General features: G+C 36.6%; 2 protein-coding genes and 2 long non-coding RNA genes across 4 annotated transcripts; 2 read left to right on the forward strand and 2 right to left on the reverse strand.

Annotated features, from left to right (window-relative positions):
- Positions 1–1,204: 1,204 nt before the first annotated feature.
- Positions 1,205–2,901, forward strand: LOC110264776 (uncharacterized). The gene is made up of 3 exons (XR_002350964.2): positions 1,205–1,342; positions 1,421–1,514; positions 2,775–2,901. It is a non-coding gene; the product is annotated as an uncharacterized LOC110264776 (long non-coding RNA).
- A 516-nt stretch (positions 2,902–3,417) lies between these two features.
- LOC107606431 (uncharacterized) lies at positions 3,418–5,874 on the reverse strand. Its single transcript, XM_088492785.1, has 3 exons — positions 5,089–5,874; positions 3,856–4,925; positions 3,418–3,772 (listed from the first exon to the last, which is right to left on the reverse strand). The coding sequence occupies exons 1-3, from the start codon at positions 5,770–5,772 to the stop codon at positions 3,727–3,729; spliced, it is 1,800 nt and encodes a 599-aa protein (XP_088348911.1). The 5' UTR covers positions 5,773–5,874; the 3' UTR covers positions 3,418–3,726.
- Positions 5,875–6,902: 1,028 nt separating this feature from the next.
- On the forward strand, positions 6,903–8,057 carry LOC148550141 (uncharacterized). The gene is made up of 3 exons (XR_015892039.1): positions 6,903–7,061; positions 7,247–7,316; positions 8,029–8,057. It is a non-coding gene; the product is annotated as an uncharacterized LOC148550141 (long non-coding RNA).
- Positions 8,058–11,279: 3,222 nt separating this feature from the next.
- On the reverse strand, positions 11,280–14,959 carry LOC107609884 (uncharacterized). The gene is made up of 8 exons (XM_016311937.3): positions 14,658–14,959; positions 13,857–14,065; positions 13,248–13,340; positions 13,013–13,162; positions 12,089–12,250; positions 11,908–12,012; positions 11,491–11,843; positions 11,280–11,406 (listed from the first exon to the last, which is right to left on the reverse strand). Exons 1-5 carry the CDS (start codon positions 14,783–14,785, stop codon positions 12,174–12,176), a joined length of 657 nt encoding a protein of 218 aa, XP_016167423.1. The 5' UTR covers positions 14,786–14,959; the 3' UTR covers positions 11,280–11,406; positions 11,491–11,843; positions 11,908–12,012; positions 12,089–12,173.
- Between the last annotated feature and the right edge of the window lie 7,881 nt (positions 14,960–22,840).

Below are 22,840 nucleotides of genomic sequence, written 5' to 3' on the forward strand. Positions count from 1 at the left end.
ACTTTTGTGTTATCTTGACTTTTGTGGAAAGAAAGAAAAAATGTTTATGCTTTGACCATAAAGCTAGTACCACAAAACTAGTATATAAAGATTAGAATTATGTCCTTTTCAACCATAATATTTCACAAGTTTTCTAGCTCTGAAATGTTAAGAAAATACTTAAAAAATAAAAATAAAAATATTATATGAATACTAAAAATTAATTATTGAATTAATTTATATATAATATTTATATGTATTTTTATATGACTAATTGATAACTAAGATACTTTTTTATATATACGCATTATTAAATTAAAAATTATGGCCTAACTAATTTAGATTGGCCAAATAATTAATTTATTGGTCTGTTTAAATAACTTTCAGAGGTTCGAATCTTATTTTATATATGCAGCAATTTATTAATCAACGATAAATTTTTAAATAAAGTTCAGATCCGCAACGAATTAATTTTTATCTTGTCAGATTGAAAAATATCGTAAAAAAAAAAAACAAAGCATAACGAATGAAAACGTGGATAGAATATAAGTATAGAACAAAGGTGCATGACTACGTGTCAAGCAAAGAACAATGAATCCAATGCAGTCAAATTTAGAAGAAATAGTTTTAGTTTTATTTGAATATAATGCTTATGGTATTTTATATTAAATGAAATATAAACTCTAATCAATAATAATAAATGATATGAGGATTTGAAATACATTGATAATTATGAAGAAACACTTTTCACAAGTCTTCAGAGTAGTTGATTCCATTGTGATTGTAAGGTTCAAATTCAATAGAGAAATGGCTGCAAAGGGTATAAAAACTTTTGACATTATATCATATTAGCTTCTAAATCAGTTACTAAGATGTAGAACTCTGATTAAAACAACTTTGTAACTTGTTTCATTCACTTTAAAATGTTACATTCTGTTTTCACCATGTATTGGTTCAAATCTTGATTGCATTATTATTCAATTAGTTTAATAAAGCATTAAAATCAATGTTCAATATCTTCAGCTTCTGAAGATGTTTTCAGGGAATTTTGACAAGTCTTCCCAATCCTGAAGGTGGTGAACGTGGAAAATTGTATAGTTTGCCTGCTCTGAATGATCCTAGAATTGGTACCAACTTAAATAAACTGATATTTTTTAGATTATGTTGCTTATGTTGATGAAAATTAACTACATTGTCTCTTTGTAGTTCCCCATATTCTATAAGGATTCTGCTAGATTCCGCAAGTAGAAATTGTGACAACTTTAAAGTGACTAAGAATGACGTCGAATTGATTATGGATTGGAAGAACATTTCTACTAAGCAAACTGAGATTCCTTTCATGCCAGCTCGTGTTCTGCTTCAGGTTTGTTCCATTTTCATGAATCAATGACTAGTTTGAATGTATGAATTTTGTCTTCTTAGCCATTTGATTTTGTTGAAGGGATGCCATCGGGGTTCCGGCTTTGGTTGATCTTGCTTCTATGAGGGATTCCACGAAGAACCTTGGCAATGATCCTAATGAGATTAGTCCTCTGGTATGAAATGAATGTAACATGTTTTTGGATAATTAGGTATATAGATTGATAAAATTGTGAAAGAATAGGAAAAACAAAGAAAAGAACTTTTATTGATTGTTGATTGATTGAATTGAACTGAAGTGTATTGTAAAACTAAATATATATAGAACATTGTCCTATGAAAGATAAAAGCAAATAAAGATAAGATAAGAACAACCAAAGATAAGATAAAGATAAGATAATAAAGACTAAAATTGTAATTGAATTTATGTATTCCGTTGGACTGAATTTGTGGGCCACGAGACTTCTTTATTGTTGTCATGGGCTAAGGTGGAAGAGTAATTTAATACGCCCCCGCAAGCTGGTGGATGGAAGATGTCAATAATCCACAGCTTGGATAAGTTTCGATGAAATTGTTGAGGAAAACGCGTGACGCGGACTAAGATGCGTGCGGCGGAGTTTGAACTGCCGGCGACAAAAATATAAAAGGAGATGCTGTGCTTGAGCAGCAATCTTCAAAAGAAAAATGAAAAAATAAGCGCGTAGAGTGCGATAAGAAAGAGGGCGCATATGGCGCAATAAGAGTGGTCAGAGGGCGCGTAGAGCGCAATAAGAGAGGGCGCATAGAGCGCGATAAGAATGCAGATGGAACTGCTAAAACAGAATGCAGATTAAAACAGAATGCATGACTGTTGAAACAGAATGCAGACTGCCAGAAGAAGGCCCAGATGGAACTGTCGGAAGAAGGCGCAGACAGGCCATAGTGACTTCCATGAATAATAGTTGAGGGATAACCAAGACTGATGTTGGATTTTTACTTAGATAGATGTAATAAAGATTGGTTGAATTCTGAGCTAAATTAGAATATTGATTATTCATTGTGGGAGGAGGTTGAAAAAGAAGTAAGGTGATTTCTCACCGGAAAGAAGATAGCTTATGTATCCTTTTCAAAGAGGATACCAAGGCTCTGATATCATGATAAAATTGTGAAAGAATAGAAAAAGCAAAGAAAAGAACTTTTATTGCTTGTTGATTGAATTGAATTGAATTGAAGTGTATTGTAAACTATGAGGGTAAAACTAAATATATATAGAGCATTGTCCTATGAAAAATAAAAGCAAATAAAGATAAGATAAGAACAACTAAAGATAAAGTAATAAAGACTAAAATTGTAATTGAATTTATGTATTCCTTTGGACAGAATTTGTGGGCCACGAGACTTCTTTATTGTTATCATGGGCTAAGGTGGAAGAGTAATTTAATATAGATTTCATTCAGGTTCCAGTGGAGCTTGTTATAGATCACTCAATTCACGTTGATGTAGCAAGATCAGATGATGCACTACAAGCAAATAGGGAATGTAAGTTCTATAGGAGGAATTGAAGCAGAGGCAAAAATGCTTGGCCAGGTAAAGTATATTTAATAAAAGTTGTTTGTTTCTAGATATAAATCAAGATAAAAATTGCATGTTAGCTTATAGTTTTAGTAGTATGATCTGATTACATATGTTTTCACATATTTCTAGCTTTGATGATCATGATAACTGCATTCAAATTTTTGGTGTGACAGCCAATGAGTATGATCTTGCCTGGTGTTGCGAAAACATGGTGTCCTCAGCTTATTGAAATATACCTTCAGGTGAAGGCATGGGAGAAATGTCATTGGCTGATAGCCTGATAGGGCTACAATTGCAAATATGTGTCCAGAATATGTATTCTCTTAGATTAACAGGAATAAGTGAACAAAAAGTGACACATTCTTTCTGTTATCTATTTTAATTTGCATTGGCCAGTATAAAACTCTATCAAATTGATTATATGACCAAGTTTACTTTACTTGGTTACAGGTTTCAATGATCGAATCATATTTGTGACTGTAAGGAGGCAATATCTTGTCGATAAGATACAAGTCACATTAGTACTTATCGAAAGTTGAAGATTCTAATATCTCAAAATCATGATAAGAGAGTATATACATCTCAATTGCACTTAGACTTGGGAGATGTTGAGTCCTGTGTTTCAGGGCCAAAGAGGTAAATACATAGCTTACAAAATATTTCTATACTTGTAGTACTTTATGTTAAGGCAGATTGGCATGCATGTCTTGGCAACAAAGTTGGATTCAAGGTGGCTAGAGCTTTCATATGACTTTGGTATCCATCACTTCTTTCTTTGGCTAGTTGGTCATTGATGGTGAAATTCTAATTCCTAATATCGACCACACCGGTATACTAAACTACAGTCTTCTCTTTATTGCCTTCATCTCCAGCAGCAAATCTGTCCACCGAGTTAAACAAGTAAATATCAAAGCTCAATCACTGGATAGGGTGAAACAAGTTTAAAGAGAAGCGCATACTCACATACGGTAATGGTAATAAGGACCAACTCTAAGATGACCCTTGGATTCAATCTTGGCAGAAAAAGTTTGGAGTTGGAGCCTGACTCTGGCATAAGAAATAAACTGAGGAAATTCTTCCTCTTCCTCGTGTCCCGTGAATATATAAATCAAACTTTCTTTGCTACTGTGTTGGCAACAAAAAATATTTGATACCCGCACATCCTTCTCCAAACCATCCACGAGCACTTCTTCCACAACCTTCTTCTTAGACAAGTCATAAATATACCACATTGGAGCGAAGTCTACAATCAGAAGATAATGGGTACATCCCAAACGAACTAATTTTCTAGGACAATATCTAGGAACTGGCGGAAAATTGCACACAACTTTTTCCCATCTGTTAGCCTTGACGTCATATGACATGAGCAACTGATGATTATTATGAAAAGAATACAATACAATGAGGGTCTTCTTGGGACTCTTGGTGCTGTCCTCCCACAGAAAGTACGAGCTAGGCAACGGGTGATCTGAGAAGAGAGCACTATCGGGCACTTCCCTTTTTTCCCATAGACCTGATTTTAGGCTATAGATCTCAACCCAATTTGCAATTTGATAGTCACCCCAAAACATGCACAATTTGCCATCGTATGGGACTACTAAGGGACTTAATTGGGAGCAGAACATGGTTCCACATAGACTCCAAACCCAAGTAGAATCCTCATACTTAAGGCACCACAGCTTTGAGTAGTACCGATCGTCACCCACGTTCGGATGTGTTAAAACACTACGCGCATTACCAGCAAAGTAAAAGCAGCGACCAACAGAACAAAATCCTTTAAAATTTGGTAACACACCGTCGTAGATCAATAGATCATCTCTAAGAGGCCATTGGGCAGGTATATGACATACTTCTTCAGGTTCAACAGTGCCATTCTTCATAAAGTTGTCCTCAGGGAGAGTTAACAACCTGTGCCTGGTGGTACTAGAGAAGCTCACACAAGGCTCGGTTTGCTTTGTTACAAAATCCTGATTTTTCACCAATATATATAAACGCTGTGTCATGGATAGCTTTAGATCAGAAGAACCAACATCCTGGAATTAGGGAAACAATCATATTATCTATGACAGAATTAAATCACCATAAGTTTAGAGCAATTAACTATTAAATAGAGAGCTCTGCAGTGTGATGATAATAAATAGAAACGCCATAGTTATCCAGTTAAGTATATAAGGATAAGAGGATGCAGAAACGGACCTCAGGTTCAGATTCCCCGCATATTCCATCAGCAGCATCTCCCAAAACAGCACCTTGCAAAACCGCAACAACACTTCCCCACCAGCTGTCAAAATCCGCATTCGATTCAGCAGTGCGCCCCAAACCCCTAATCTCATTGGCCGCCTTAGCCATCAAATTCTTGCCACCTTCATTAACCTCTCTGCCCACGACAAAGGCACTGAAACTGCAAGCATTCACAACAAACGCTCCAACCTTAAAGGCGTTCGCTTTTTTCTGGATCCAATTGACGAAGAACTTTGCTCCCCAAAGTAGGTGGTGATTGGAGGAGAAATTTCGTGCGGGAGATAGGTTCCAAACTTCCGAAGTTGAAGCAACGAGGAGGACGAGGTTCTCCTTGGGTAGGGCTTCGGGCTCGTAATCCCGGGCATCTACGAGGTCCAAAACGACGCCTTTCGACTCTAACAAATCGCAGAGGCAGGTCGCTAGGGCTTTTGAAGTTCCGATTTGGGAAACGAAGAGCATCTTGCCACGTGGATCGCGTTTGGGTTGTTCGGGATTGCGTTTGGGTTGTTGGCGATGGTGTCTTGTGAGGTTCTTTTCGTAGGGGCTCACGCGCATGAGACGAGAATTGCAGATTAAGAACAAGGCTGTGGCAGTGGCCGTGGCGGCGCTAACGGTGAACAAGAATGCAGGTGCCGACATGTTGCTTTCTGTTTTAGAGGGTTTTCCTTTTCTTTAAGGTGTTGGAGAGAGACTTGGTGTGTGTCTGTCGATATCGCAAAACTGAGGAAGTGGAATGAGAAATCTAATCTAACCTAAGGCCTTGTTTATCTTTTTTTTTTTTTTTTTAAATCTTATGAAGAAGTAAAATAATTTTATTTTTGAATATCTAATGCAAAAAATTTTTTTATTTATCAATTATATTTGGGTATAATAATATAAAAATATTTTTTTGTTTATTTATTATATAAAAAACATATTTTAAAAAAAAAATGTAAATTACAGCTTCTTAAAAAAGATTTTTTTTTATTTTTTTAGTATTTTTATTTTTACTACTAGAAATTTATCAAACACGCGAAAAAATAAAAAAAAATCTTTTTCATTAAAAAAAGATCTTTTTTTATCAGAATAATGGTGCCCAATCTATTACTTGTATAATGACTGTGGCTCCTGAAGCCAGCGTCACTCTCACATTAATTTGTAATAAAAAATTAAAAACGGAATAATTTAAAAGCATTTTGTTATGGCCTTCATCTTCTTTTTCCTTTCTCAATCTTTTGTTTGATGTTGTTCCTCTTCTCTCTATCTCTCTCGAAAACTCTAATCCCCTAATTTCTGTCGTTCTCTTTTCGATTGGCTATTCTTTTTTTTTTTTGCCTGAATCATTTCTCTCGGTGTTGTGACCTTGATCCTTCCCTCTTCTCAGTGTGACAATCTCTTTCTCTCTCATTTTCTCAATTTCTCTCTCACGGTGTCGCTCTCACTCTCAAACCGGGTTCTCTATTTGTCGATCATTTTTTGCATTCTACCAGTTTCCGGAGATATTGTGGAGGCCACAGAGGAAACCATTATGGCCAGCTCGCGACTGAAATGGGAGACCTCGGATGAAGGGCTAGAAAAGTAGGCCGAACACAACAGAGGTCCTTTAATTCCAAATGTTCGCTCACTAGAATAGGTTAGATATCGGATGTTTAGCCATCGTATTTTTTAGGAATTTGTTGATATTGTTTCAAATAAATGTTAATTACTATTATGTATACTCTGATATGTTGGTAAATGAAATGAGAATAAATGTTATTATTTGATACCTGTTTGTGCCATTGCTCTACTGTGCTATTAGGTTAGGGTTTAGAGAGATGAGTACCGATTTCTGGAAAAAATTTGTCGGAGTGACCGGAAGATATTTAGCTTTACAAGTTCGATTTCTCTCTTACTTCTGATCCTCAGATCTGATGATGTCGGCCGTGAAGATCTTCGATTAGATCTCGGAGGTTAGTTGGGTTTATCTTGATTTAGGATTTCTCATATATCTTAGGATTTCTCATGTATCCTATAAATTGTAGGCATTAGATTGAATTGGGTTTCTAATATGTAATTCATAACAGTTTTGAATAATTTTAATTAATTTTTGAATTCCATCTTCATGAAAAGAGATTGTTTTTCGATTTTCTATTAGATGGAAAGGAGAAACAAGAGGATAAAGTGAAAAGGTGCAACAACAGGAAGAACGTGTTAAACGTGTTAAGGTAAGAATCATTGTGTTTCTTTCTCAGAGAATATATTCAGTTAAAATTTATTTATCTTCAGAAGATGAGAAGAATTTGATGAATAATATTCTCTTACCATTATAAATAAGATCTTTGGATGATCATGAACCCTGAAACAGCTTTTAGTAAAATTTGTAACTTAAAAGTGTTATAAACTCTGCTCCTAATTGATTAATTTTTTTTTGGAGATTAAAGAAACATACCTTTATTGTACATAGATGCATACTTCATTTAGCTTTGTCAGTTAAAATGTGGCTATTTTTTGGTTCTAGCAGTAACTGAAACAGAAGCATGTGAAAAAATAAACACAATGAAAATGAGACACATAATAAGAACTATATAAAATCCATATGAAAACACTTCAATTGCTCTCCGAATATCCTAAAATTGTACGCATCAGATTGAATTTGATTTTCTAATATGTAATTCATAGTAGCTTTGAATAATTTTGATTCTTTTTCTGAATTCTGTCTTCATGAAGAGAGATTCTTTTTCGATTTTCCGTTAGGTTATTCGTTTTCAGTATGCAGTGATTTTATTAGGGTTTGCAATTGTGTTCCTGATTTCTCACTAGGGTTTGCGTGTTTTAAATCTGATTTTGTAATTTTCCGTTGATTTTAATACTCAATTTTCTATAATGTACACTGAACTATTGAGCTATTAATACTCATACACACTTGATTTAGGGTAGGGTTTAGGGAGAGGGATGATTTGTGGGAGTGATTGCTGATTGGAATATGGGTCAAATTGAAAAGCTGGATTTGTGGTCATGGAGCCGTCTTTTCGCTTTCATGATGGCAATTGTGAGGTGATCCAATAGCTTCGACAGGTTAGTAGGCATTAGATTGATTTAAGTTTTCTAATGATGTATTCATTCATTGGGACCCTTGCTCTATTGGGTCTTCCTTTATTTTTTTCAATTTGTTGTTGGAAAAAGCTACAGCAATAATTGAAGTATAATGTCTAAAATTAGTTTTAGTATTTAAAGTATATAACTATAAGTTCCGGAATCAATTTGGGAATAAGAAAGTTTATTACAGTGCACAAAATGAGTTAAATAAATACTATTATTAGAAAACAGTCTCTTTTATATAGGATTAAAAGTTTTTTTCCTTATTATCTTTGTGTAATTTTTTTTTGTAGTAATCTGATATTGTGAATTATGAGTGTTCTTCTATTGATTTTTTAAAATTTGTACATCATACTTTGCTTGACTTTTTTTTTTGTTTATTTATTTTCTTTTAAAAGTTACTGGTATAAGCACATGAGCTCTTGATTTATCAATGTGCTCGAAGCCTACACCCGCCTTGGAAAAAACCCTTTCTTACCTATTTTCTTCATTTATTTATTCTAATACTTATCTCATTGAATTAATTTATTGATATGTGTTTCGGTGCGTTGATATGGGGATTTTGAAATTGGGAATCTGCCTAGGCTATGGATACTTTGTGTGCCATTGTTTAAGAGATACGGTTAGAATCCAGAGAGACAGGAACATTTCACTTGGATGGTTCAAACCTTGCTTTGTTCTTCGGAAGGATCTTGGGATAAATGCTGCTGGTGTAAATTCTTCTTTTGTACGCCTTCTGAAACTCCTTCCATTCTTATCTTTGGTTTGCCTTAGTCACTAAACAAAAAGATGAAGAATATTTTGGAATTCAAAACTTAGTCCATGAAGGTGATATTTTTTTTAAAGGAAAATTTAGCTACTTTGTTTATAATAATAGCATTTTGTGTAAAGAAATTGGAAATAACTTTGCAGTGAATTTCAATTCTGAATTAACAGAGCCTATAATGTTACTTTAGTTATTCCAATCTGAAATTTCTGGTATTATACTATCATATGTGTGTATTTGATTTTCTTGGGCCTGATGAGGGAAAAACGATTCCAAACAAACTCACCGGCAAGTGTACCGGGTCGCATCAAGTAGTAATAACTCACAAGAGTGAGGTCGATCCCACAAGGATTGATGGATTAAGCAACTTTAGTATGGTGATGAATTTAGTTAAGCGAGTATTTGATGATTTGAGTGAATTTGATTAGCAGAAGTGAAATTGCAAGAAAACTAGAGTGCAGAATGAAAATTTGCTGAATCTTAAAGAACAGAAGAAGTAAATTGCAGAAACTTAAAGTGCAAGAAAGTAAAAGAGCTGAAACTTAAAGTGCAAGAAATTTAAATTGCTGAATCTAAATTGCTGGAAAACTTAAATTGCTTGAAGAATAAAAGGAATTGGGTATTGGGATTCAAATTAAGCTAGAAAATGTAAATTGCAATAGATCAGAGAAGTATAAGATGAAGAGATCGAGATGAACCAAGACAGAAATGAAAAATTGCAGAAGAATCAAAACAGCAAGAAAGCTTAGCTCAATTATGAAATCTTAAGAGAGAAATTGACAATCGCAAAAGAGTAACAAGAGCAGAAAGCAAATCTAGATATCAATTACTCTCTTGACCAAACAGTAAAGAAGAGATTGCAGAAGAATTAAAATGAAAATAGAAAAGAAAGTTCAGATCCAATTTTCAATTCTTAGAACTATAAAGAGGAAAAGTAAAAGGTGATTTTCAGATGAAGAATTTCAGTGGAGTTCTTCAATCTGAGTTCCAAAACCCAAAACAGAAAATAGAAATTGTAGAAGAAAGAAAATGAACAAAGAAAACTTAGATATGATCCCAATTCCCAAATTCTCCAAAGGAAAATTAAAAAGAAAACTAAAAGTGAGCTAAAGGTCAGGTCCTTCTCAAATCAAAATTGCTCCTATTTATACACTTTCTATTTCCATCATTAAGCAATTAGAATGGGCTTTTGGGTTGGCCTTGAATGAAATTGGGTTGGGGTGCATTGTAGCTCCTTCTAGTGGAGCACTCCGTTGGCTAAATAAGCGCTACGTTCACTTGTCATGTGTGCTCCCTTGGGTGCGCATGTTGCTTCTCTAGCGTTGCCTTAGTGAACGCTATGTTCACTCTTCAAGCGCTGCCTCCTTGGTTGAGCGCTTCTCCTAGCGCTCCCTTTATGGGCGCTGCGCTCACTCATTGAGCGCTCTCCCTTGGTGCGCTTGTTTCCTTGCCCAGCGCTCCCTTAGTGTGCACTACGTTCATTATTTGAACGCTGCCTGGTACGGATGGCACAAGGCTTGCCTCCAAAGCTGAAAAACACGAAAAAGTTAAGTGAACGTGGCACTCACTTCTAAAGTGAACGCTAGCTGTGTTTGCTTTCGAGCGTGGCGCTTCCTTTTTGAACGCAACGCTTTACTGTTTGCTTCCCCTTTTTCTTCATTTCTTCACTTACAAGCAATCAAAGTCTCACCAAAATCACAAGGTCTTTGCATCATTCATAAAATCAATTAATTCTATCATAAACCTTATGATTTTGTGCAAAATGAATGATGTTTGATTGATTCAAAATAATCATGAAAATCCACTCCAATCACTTACTTATTGTCACTACAAGAAAACACGTCTATTGCCACGCTTTTAAAGCGTGGCGAAAAGCTAAAAAAAGCGTAGCGATAGCTTTTCATCACGTTTTTTGAGCTACCGCCACGCTTTTGAAAGGGTGGCATCTGAAAGGGTGGCGGTTGCTCTATCGCCACGCTTTTGGTGACCTATCGCCACGCTTTTTCTTTTGCCACGCTTTTTACACATGGCCATGCTTTAAAAGCGTGGCCATATGTGGGAGATTTGGCCATGCTTTAAAAGCATTGCCATATGGGAGATACGGCCACACTTTAAAAGCGTGGCGATGGGTAGAGATACGGCCACGCTTTAAAAGCGTGGCGATAGGTAGAGATACGGCCACAGCAAGATATACAACCACGCTTTAAAAGCGTGGCAAAAGCCTTGTTAAATTAAAAAAAAATTCTTTTCCTTACTTGATCTTCATTGCTACACAATATAAATTTTCAATCTTTTTTATTACCAAACCTAAAAATATAGTATGTAATTTTTATTACAAGACAAATCAAACAATAATTAGTGACATATATAATTTACTATAATTGTTTTATACATTAAAAAACTAATACTCAAAACACAAAATAAATCTCAAATTCAAATTCCAAAACTAAAACCTGAAAAAAAATACAGAAACAATACAAGTTAGAACTGCTCATAATATATCAAATTTGGATTGTCAAAGGTTAATAAGAACTTACATACAAAGAAAGAACAGCAACAAATAATACTTGCGATAAGAAAGCTATTACTGAATGGCTCCACTTTGGATTGTCAAATTTTCGCACAATTGATGACATAAATTTATTCCTTGAATTCCTGTTCCCCCGGATGAGCTTGTATATTCTAGAAACACCAAGTCTTGCTTGAGCTAGTGAGACAATTTTGGTTTCCCTTTTCCAGATACAGGGATTTTAGATGGGATTTTCTGATTGCCATTTTCAGAAGCAGTGCTAATTGATTGCATGAAAATAAATGACATTTGAAGTCCATCTGTTCCCATTTTGCTTTCAGCATCAAGGAGATACTCCAACATGTTTTGCAATACTTGAATCTGATATCAGGCTGATTTAGTATCCAAAGAGAGGCACTATATATATCAAGTTGAAATATATTACCTTAAGACAAGTGTCAGCATTTGAAGATAATGTTCCCTCCAGTATCTTTCCAATATCCTTTTCCAACATGTATTCAGGCCTGGCAATTAAGATAAACCCTAGTGCCTACAAGAGATGCAAAAAACCTCAAACTTCATGATTGAACCAACATAAAAAACCCAGATAAAGGCATAGTTCTTACCTGCAATGATCTAGCCTTAACAACAAAATCCTCCTCAAAGAGAAACTTTATACACAAGGTGAGACTCGTTCTGACATCAATAACTTTATTGCTGGAGCTTACCAACAAAGAATTGCCATATCAAATGAGTGATCCAAGACAAAAGAGTGATCACCCAACTTGCTGCAAATGATTGGAGACAGTTAACTTTTATAACACATGCTATATAAAATTAAATCTAACAACCTTTAGGGACTAATTTAATAAAGATTAAGATAATAATCAATGAATAAATCAATGATAAGTATATAGTGCGAACAAGCCATGGCACAAAAACACACCAACTTTAGTGATTATCATATACCCATTCAGGCCAGGAGGAAATAGGAATAGGATCATCTTAACATTACACCTGCAGAGAACGTATCTCAAATGAAGAGCATATGTGTCCAACAGAAATTGTACACTTGAAGCTCGTGAAACTAACCTTCATGAACTTGCATGCCCATAAACCCAATTAACTAAAAGATGATATGTCAATAGAAGCAATTGTTTATTAAACAGCACCAGTAAATAGCATGTTTCCCAGGTTAAAGCAAGCGGCAAACAGAATTCATTTGACTTAACCAGTTCCACAAACTGAAATCATTGCAGTTCATATAATATGGACCAAGCAATAAGCAGAGCAGCACTCAGTAACAACAAACTAAGAAAAATTAATGAAACAGTAACACTTTCACAGCATCTATTTTGGACAATGAACAAAAATACAATAAACAGCAATCACAAGTCCAGAATTCAACACCAAAACAGCACAATAAACAAGTTCATCCAGGGCAACATTCAGAGGAAAGACAAATCCATTCCGAACAGCAGCAGTAAACAAAACAAAACCTACATCCACTAACTAGTCCAATTCTCTAACCAAATTTTGAATTCAATTACCGAGTAAGTCCATAGCAGCATAGAGTGTTCCACCAGTTGCAATCAAATCATCAACCACTATAGCGTGTTCACCAGCTTCAACTGCTCCAACATGCATCTCAAGACAGTCCCTTCCATACTCCAGAATATACTCTTGAGATATCACTTTCCCTGCCATTAAACCAATAATGCAACCTTCTTTTTAGTCCTAACACCCCACAAACACTACTAGTGTTATAAGATAATAATACCATACCAGGTAACTTCTTTAGTTTCCTCAATGGTACCAACTTTGCTCCTATTGCCAATGCTATGGGAGGACCGAATATAAATCCCCGAGCTTCAATTCCTACACAACAACACAGTTACAATCCATTTATCAGTAGTAGAGCACAAGAATCAAATATAGTGCTTGCATTGTGTGCTACTCTACTTGCTAAACATGAAGGAAATTAAGGATCATACGAAATTAACAACTTGCTATTCATTAATAACCAAACAACAAAAGGAATAAGAAAGAGAATGAAGAATTTAATAATTTCACTTTGGGGATAAAAAACATCTCTGCACCTAAGGAATTTTAACTCATTAAAGCATCTGTCATGTTGCGTTTTGCATACTAAATACACACAACAGCCATTCAACAAGCATTAATTAAGATGAGTAGAGACAAAAATGGCGTACAACCAATCTATCAGATTGTGAAATTGAGGGACCATACTATATATACCACAGGCTGCCTCTGATCCATGCACAATGCATGTAACAAATGTTATATCACAAACTTACCATTGACAAACATCAGTAGAATGAGACACGACTAGCGAATCTCCACCTGACACCCCATTTTCATTAACAAACTTACCAGTTCTAGAGCAGACAACTAACAGCTCCTTGCCAACACGAGCACTTTCTAGCTCAAGAGCATGAATAATAGCATCCTCCCTGTGAGCATACTTCACCGCCTTCTTATTCGAATTAGCAGCAGATGCCGTCGCCTTCTCGATGCACTCATCATACTCTCCACAACGAAATGCATTCACCTGCTTTGACTTCTCAAGGTTATACAAGTCCCTAAATCAGAGAGAAAAAAATCACAACTCGAACAATAAACAAACTCAAGGATGACAAGTAACATTTCTTGAAAAGCCAATGAAATTTACATCATTCCTATACATCATTCCTACATCTAGTTCAGGTTTCAGTCACATACTTCCCTGCTAGCAAAATTTCAAATTTCCAATCGAAAAAACATCAAACAAGGGCAGAGGAATACAACAGAGTAGTACCAAAAGGAAGCTAATTTAGTGAAGAAAACAAATAGAAAAGAAAAGAGGAATACAGAACTTAAAAAAAAGAATCACGGGTACAAACATGTAACCATAGGTGCAAACACACAAAACAACAACAAAATATTCTATAAACAAGGTTATCATATTAAAGAACCCCCAAAAATTGGCTCATGAATGCATTTATAAGCAGATGGAATTCAAAATATCCAGAGGCTTGAACTCATAAACAAACCGTCCTTTATTTCATCGTTATTTTTCAATTCTCGTTCCCCACCAAAACCTCCCCCAAATTGTGCACAACACTAAAAAAACCCCTAAAATTAGCAAATGCACTGCTGGCACGAATTGAAACATGAAAGAAAGAGGAGAAGAACCTGAAACAACGCAACGAAGCAACTATTCCTTCAACAAGGGCAAGACTGACATCGACACCGAGCAAGAGACGCAGAAACCAGTTGCCGCCTCCAAGCTCTGACACCGAGTAAGAGACTGGGAAAGCCATTGGCGCTGACGCTGACGGTAAGGATGCTGGTAACGGCGACGAGGAGACGAGGCGGAGAGGGAGCGGAGGCTAACGGCGCAGCGAGGGTGGTGCTGGAGACGGTGGGGATGTAAGCTCGATTAGGGTAGCAAAGGTGAAAGAGTGACCAAGGGATGTGATAAGCTTGATGAGGGTAGCTCGATAAGGGTTGGGGACGGGTTGAAAGAACGTCAATTGGGTTGGGGACTGGGTTGGGGGCGGGGTCTTAGGGTTTTTTTTTAAAAAAGTTTTTGGCCACGCTTTTAAAGCGTGCCAAAAGAGTACTACGATATGGCCACGTTTTGTAAGCGTGGCTGTAATGAAATTCTGTTGCCACGCTTCTAAAATGTCCCTGTTTCTCTCTATGGCCACGCTTTTGAAGCGTGGCAGAAAAAAAACGTGGCCGTTTCTCTAATCAATTGCCACCCTTCCAAAAGTGTGGCCGTTGACCCTTTTCGCCACGTTTTTGAAGCGTGGCAAGAAAAAACGTGGCCAAATCTCTTTTCAATCACCACCCTCACAAAAGCGTGGCCATTGACCACTTTTGGCCACGCTTTTAAAGCGTGGCAAAAAAAAGCGTGGCTATAGGCCTTTTTTCTTGTAGTGTGTACAAGAAAGTGCATAAAACCTAATGAAACTAATGAAAAATGCTTGTAAAACTAGCATAAGATGACTTGTCATCACAACACCAAACTTAAATCTTGCTTGTCCCCAAGCAAGCACTAAACATGAGAAAGAATGAAATAAAATAGAGAAGCATATATGTCCTTATTTAGCAGGTAATAAAATTTGGTTCATGGAGTTTTATGTAGACAAAATGCAGCTCAATTATTCTTAGCTGTCTGATATGAAATGTCCCTTTGAGGATTCACTAGAGTTGCTGCTATAATGACTTGCTCTTTGATTGATCCCTGTTAGATTTTTCCTTCTTTCTTTTGCTTAGATAGCTTATTTCTCAATGGTAGCTCAGTGTCAAGTGTTGCAGCAGCCTTTTGGCTCAATTTTTCTCAACACCTCTTTACTACAAACACTTGGCTCACAATTCTTTTTAGGAACATTGATGCTCAGCATCTCTTCGGATCACTAAATGCTTTGTAGCTAGGTTGCTCTTGATAATGAAGTTTTGGTTGGTAATCCCAGATTAGTTAATCCAAGTTACCAAGTTTTAAAAGACTCCTCAGAACTTAATTGTCCAAGCAGATCCTAGTACAAGAAGCACCACAGACATATGTCCTAAGGTCCAAGCTATTGGTGTCTAGCCTTATTATTTGTTTCTTTCATTTTTGTTGCCAATCCTTGGCTTTTCTTTTCTTTTTTTTTTCTCACTTTTCTTCATTTTTCAGGGGTGTTCATTAATAGAAGCCTTTATAACAGCAAATGAGTTCACACTACAAAGAACATTCTATTCTACACCTTTTATTATTGAGCTTATCATCCAATCAAGCAATCACCACCATTGAACTTCATTCTAATTCCTACCACATTGGATAATTACTTTCTATTTCAAACATTTTCTCTTATTGATGCAGAGGGAAACAAGACAGAATTTAAAGCAGATGAATGATGCAGACATTCTGGCTAGATCACTTATTTTGAATGACACCAGGACAGTAAACTAACAGAGTGCACATAAGGGTAAGCTTATCAGAAAGGAGAATCATTTGACTTCCAACAAAAGCATAGCAGATAGAAACAATTGAGTAACAATACAACCTTTTGGTATCTTCTTGTTTAGTCCTTCATCTTCCTTCTTAGCTTTTGTGTCTTCCTTGCTCATGATGTACAATCCTTCCAAAAAGTTGAGTGGTTCTCTGTACTGATAATGGAAGTTGCTTGTCCCCCAAGTACTTATCGTGCATGAATGTTTGTAGGCTTTTGAAATTTCTTTGGTGTGTGAACATCAAACTTAGTACCTTGCCAACACCTCTTATGCAACACATCATCCATATACATGAAACCTTGTGCCTTTGCTTGAAATTAGTAAAACTAAAAACTAGAAAACAGACAATGATTGAGTAGTTTCCCTGATTACTTGGAGCTAGTAACCATTTATGCAGAGGGTTAAAATGTGTTTTTAAATGAGATTTTTGGTGGAACACCAAACTTAGTGGTGCACAAAATTGTGATCTCTAAAAATGGCGTCAGAAACTTGGTCTGTGCGATCATAATCTTAACACTTCTTCACAACTCCGCACAACTAACCAGCAAGTGCACTGGGTCATCCAAGTAATACCTTACGTGAGTAAGGGTCGAATCCTACGGAGATTGTCGGCTTGAAGCAAGCTATGGTTATCTTGTAAATCTCAGTCAGGCAAATTCAAATCGTTATGGGGTTTTGATAATTGAAAGAGAATTAGAATATAAAATATAAAATAGGATAGAAATACTTATGTAATTCATATGTATGAGTTTCAGATAAACGTATGAAGATGCTTTGATGAGCGGATATTTTATACGCTTTTTGGGGGTAATTCCATGTAGATTTTAGTATGTTTTAATTAGTTTTTAGTATAATTTTATTAGTTTTTAGGCAAAATTTATATTTCTGGACTTTACTACGAGTTTGTGTATTTTTCTGTAATTTCATGTATTTTCTGGCTGAAATTGAGGGTGCTGAGTTAAAATCTGATTTAGGCTGAAAAAGGACCGCTGATGTTGTTGGATTCTAACCTCCCTGCACTCGGAATGGATTTTCTGGAGCTACAAGAGTCCAAATGGTGCGCTCTCAATTGGGTTGGAAAGTAGACATCCAGGGCTTTCCAGCAATATATAATAGTCCATACTTTGCGTGAAGATAGATGACATAAACTGGTGTTTAACGCCAGTTCCATGTTGCAGTCTGGCGTTCAGCGCCAGAAACAGGTTGCAAGTTGGAGTTCAAAGCCAAAAATAGGTTACAACCTGGCGTTCAACTCCAGAAACAGCCCAGGCACATGAGAAGCTTAAGTCTCAGCCCCAACACATACCAAGTGGGCCCCAAAAGTGGATTTCTACACTATTTATCTTAGTTTACTCATTTTTTGTAAACCTAGGTTACTAGTTTAGTATTAAAACAACTTTTAGAGACCTATTTTGGATCTCATGACATTTTAGATCTGAATTTTATACACTTTGACGGCATGAGTCTCTAAACTCCATTGTTGGGGGTGAGGAGCTCTGCAGCGTCTCGATAAATTAATGTAAGTATTTCTGTTTTCCATTCAAACACGCTTATTCCTATCTAAGATGTTCATTCGCGCTTCAATATGAAGAAGGTGATGATCCGTGACACTCATCACCTTTCTCAATCCATGAACGTGTGCCTGACAACCACTTCCGTTCTACATTAGATTGAATGAGTATCTCTTAGATTCCTTAATCAGAATCTTCGTGGTATAAGCTAGAATCCATTGGCAGCATCCTTGAGAATCCGGAAAGTCTAAAACTTGTCTGTGGTATTCCGAGTAGGATTCTAGGATTGGATGATTGTGACGAGCTTCAAACTCACGAGTGTTGGGCGTAGTGACAGACGCAAAAGGATCAATGGATCTTATTCCGACATGATTGAGAACCGACAGATGATTAGCCGTGCTGTGATAGAGCATTTGGACCATTTTCACTGAGAGGATGGGAAGTAGCCATTGACAACGGTGATGCCCTACATACAGCTTGCCATGGAAGGAGCCTTGCATGTATGAAAGTGAGTAAGCATTATGTTGCAGGAATCCAGAGGACAAAGCATCTCTAAAACTCCAACATATTCTCCATTACTGCATAATAAGTATTTATTTCATGCTCTTTTACTCTTTACAATTAAAACTAAAAATTATTATTGATATTATATCCTGACTAAGAGTTACAAGATAACCATAGCTTGCTTCAAGCCAACAATCTCCGTGGGATTCGACCCTTACTCACGTAAGGTATTACTTGGACGACCCAGTGCACTTGCAGGTTAGTTGTGCGAAGTTGTGAAGAAATGTGGTTTCTAATTTCGTGCACCAAGTTTTTGGCGCCGTTGCCGGGGATTGTTTGAGTTTGAACAACTGACGGTGAATCTTGTTGCTTAGATTAGGAAAAATTTGTCTTTTTGGTTTAGAGTTACTAGAATTGCATCCTTTATTATCCCTTTTTAAAAATTTTTCAAAAATATTATTTTTCTTTATTAATTTTTAGTTTTTCTGTGAGTTTAGTGTCATGTTTTAAGTTTGGTGTCAATTGCATGCTTTTTGATGAGCGGATAATTTGTACGCTTTTTGGCATTGTTTTTAGTATGTTTTTAGTATGATCTAGCTAGTTTTTAGTATATTTTTATTACTTTTTAGTTAAAATTCACTTTTCTGGACTTTACTATGAGTTTGTGTGTTTTTCTGTGATTTCAGGTATTTTCTGGCTGAAATTGAGGGACCTGAGCAAAAATCTGATTCAGAGACTGAAAAGGACTGCAGATGCTGTTGGATTCTGACCTCCCTGCACTCGAAGTGGATTTTCTGGAGCTACAGAAGCCCAATTGGCGCGCTCTCAACGGCGTTGGAAAGTAGACATCCTGGGCTTTCCAGCAATATATGATAGCCCATACTTTGCCCAAGATTTGATGGCCCAAACCGGCGTTCAAAGTCACCCTCAGAATTTCCAGCGTTAAACGCCGGAACTGGCACAAGAATGGGAGTTAAACGCCCAAACTGGCACCAAAGCTGGCGTTTAACTCCAAGGGAAGTCTCTACACGAAAATGCTTCAATGCTCAGCCCAAGCACACACCAAGTGGGCCCGGAAGTGGATTTTTATGTCATTTACTCATCTCTGTAGACCTTAGGCTACTAGTTCTCTATAAGTAGGACCTTTTACTATTGTATTTTCATCTTTTGATCACTTTAGATCTTAGGATCGATCTTGGTCCGTCTGGTTCCCTCTCTGGGACCGAAGCCAATGATCACTCTTGTTCTTATGTATTTTCAACGGTGGAGTTTCTACACACCATAGATTAAGGTGTGGAGCTCTGCTGTACCTCGAGTATTAATGCAATTACTATTGTTCTTCTATTCAATTCCGCTTGTTCTTATTCCAAGATATCCATTCGCACTCAAGAACATGATGAATGTGATGATTATGTGACGCTCATCATCATTCTCACTTATGAACGCGTGATTGACAACCATTGTCGTTCTACAAGCAACAAGGCTCTAATGTTTATCTCTTGGATCCCTGATACACGATGCATGGTTGATCGCCTGACAACCGAGCGCTCGCCTGACAACCGAGCCAGCCATTCCGTGAGATCAGAGTCTTCGTGGTATAGGCTAGAACTGATGGTGGCATTCAAGAGAATCCGGAAGGTCTAACCTTGTCTGTGGTATTCTGAGTAGGATTCAATGATTGAATGACTGTGACGTGCTTCAAACTCGCGATTGTGGGGCGTTAGTGACAGACGCAAAAGAATCACTGGATTCTATTCCGACATGATCGAGAACCGACAGCTGGATAGCCGTGCCGTGATAGGGTGCGTTGAACATTTCCACTGAGAGGATGGGAGGTAGCCACTGACAACGGTGAAACCCTTGCATAAGCTTGCCATGGAAAGGAGTAAGAAGGATTGGATGAAGACAGTAGGAAAGCAGAGAGACGGAAGGGACAAAGCATCTCCATTCGCTTATCTGAAGTTCTTACCAATGAATTGCATAAGTATCTCTATCTTTATCTGTTATTCATATTTCATCTATAACCATTTGAGTTTCCCTGACTAAGATTTACAAGGTGACCATAGCTTGCTTCATACCAACAATCTCTGTGGGATCGACCCTTACTCGCGTAAGGTTTATTACTTGGACGACCCAGTACACTTGCTGGTTAGTTGTGCGAAGTTGTAGTGATCACAATTTCGTCCACCAAGTTTTTGGCGCCGTTGCCGGGGATTGTTGAGTTTGGACAACTGACGGTTCATCTTGTTGCTTAGATTAGGTATTTTTCTTCAGAGTTCTTAAGAATGAATTCTAGTGTTTCAAGGTGATGTTCTTATCATCACCAAAGCTGATTGATTATCATCAATTTAGCTCTTGAATGCAATGTCCTGCTGAAGCTTGGCTATTCATGTCTAATTCCTTTAGACTGAAGCTTTAGACTAACATTGCATGATTCCTGGAATTCTCATTAAGAATTTTGATATCTTTATTTTTTCTTCTTCCACTTAATTTTCGAAAAATCCAAAAAAAAAAAAAACCCAAAAAAATTACAAAATCATAAAAAACCAAAAAAGGATTTTATGTTTCTTGTTGAGTCTAGTGTCTTATTTTAAGTTTGGTGTCTTGCATGCATTGTTTATTTGATCTTGGTTCTATTTTCAAGTCAATAGTACAGGGAACTGAAGATTCAGAACATGCAGCAGAGGAATTACACAGAAAAAGCTGGGCGTTCAAAACGCCCAGTGAAGAAGGACAGACTGGCGTTTAAACGCCAGCCAGGGTGCCTGGTTAGGCGTTTAACGCCCAAAAAGGTAGTGCATTGGGCGTTAAACGCCAGGATGGCACAAGAGGGAAGATTTTGTTTTTAATGCAAATTTTTTTTCAAGTTTTCAAAATTTTTCAAAATCAAATCTTTTTCAAATCAAATCTTTTCAATCAAATGTTTTCAAAATCAATTTCTTTCTTTTTTTTTCAAAGATACTTACTAACAATTAATGATTTGATTGAACATTTCAAGTATGTTGCCTTTTCTGTTGAGAAAGGTTTAATGTTTGAATCATATCTTTTCTTGTTAGGCAAGTCATTATTTTTTAAAATCAAATCTTTTTAAATTGTTTTTCAAATCATATCTTTTTAATCACATCTTTTTCAAGATAGTTTTCAATCATATCTTTTTGATTTCTAATTTCAAATCTTTTTTTCAAAAATCACTTGATTTCTTTTCCACTTTTTGTTTTCGAAAATTATCAATTAAAGTTTTTCAAAATGTTTTTAAAATCTTTCACTTAATTTTCGAAAATTTCTTCCTCTCTTCTCACATCCTTCTATTTATGGAGTACCACTCCTTCTCAATGCACAATTCGAACTCTGTCTGACTAAGTTCTAATTCTTCTACCTCTTCCCTCTAATTTTCTTTTTCTCTGACACCTCAAGGAATCTCTATACTGTGACATAGAGGATTCCATATTTTCTTGTTCTCTTCTCTTTCATATGAGCAGGAGCAAAGACAAAAGCATTCTTGTTGAGGCTGATCCGGAACCTGAAAGGACCTTGAAGCGAAAGCTAAGAGAAGCTAAGGCACAACTCTCTATAGAGGACCTGACAGAAATCTTCAAAGAAGAAGAACCCATGGCAGCCGAAAACAATAACAATGCCAACAATGCAAGGAAGGTGCTGGGTGACTTTACTGCACCTACTCCCGACTTCTATGGGAGAAGCATCTCTATCCCTGCCATTGGAGCAAACAACTTTGAGCTTAAGCCTCAATTAGTTTCTCTAATGCAACAGAATTGCAAGTTCCATGGACTTCCATTGGAAGATCCTCATCAGTTTTTAGCTGAATTCTTGCAAATCTGTGACACTGTCAAGACTAATGGGGTTGACCCTGAGGTCTACAGACTTATGCTATTCCCTTTTGCTGTAAGAGACAGAGCTAGGACATGGTTGGACTCACAAACTAAAGAAAGCCTAAACTCTTGGGAAAAGCTAGTCAATGCCTTCTTGGCAAAGTTCTTTCCACCTCAAAAATTGAGTAAGCTTAGAGTGGAAGTCCAAACCTTCAGACAGAAGGAAGGAGAATCCCTCTATGAAGCTTAGGAAAGATACAAACAATTAATCAGAAAGTGTCCCTCTAACATGCTTTCTGAATGGAGCATCATAGGTATTTTCTATGATGGTCTCTCTGAACTATCCAAGATGTCTTTGGATAGCTCTGCTGGAGGATCTCTTCATCTGAAGAAGACGCCTACAGAAGCTCAAGAGCTCATTGAAATGGTTGCAAATAACCAATTCATGTACACTTCTGAAAGGAATCCTGTAAACAATGGGACTAATCAGAAGAAAGGAGTTCTTGAGATTGATACTTTGAATGCCATACTGGCT

This window comes from Arachis ipaensis, chromosome B7, assembly GCF_059453495.1.
Source record: "Arachis ipaensis isolate K30076 ecotype BB chromosome B7, ASM5945349v1, whole genome shotgun sequence".
In the NCBI taxonomy this organism is placed as follows: Eukaryota; Viridiplantae; Streptophyta; class Magnoliopsida; order Fabales; family Fabaceae; genus Arachis; species Arachis ipaensis.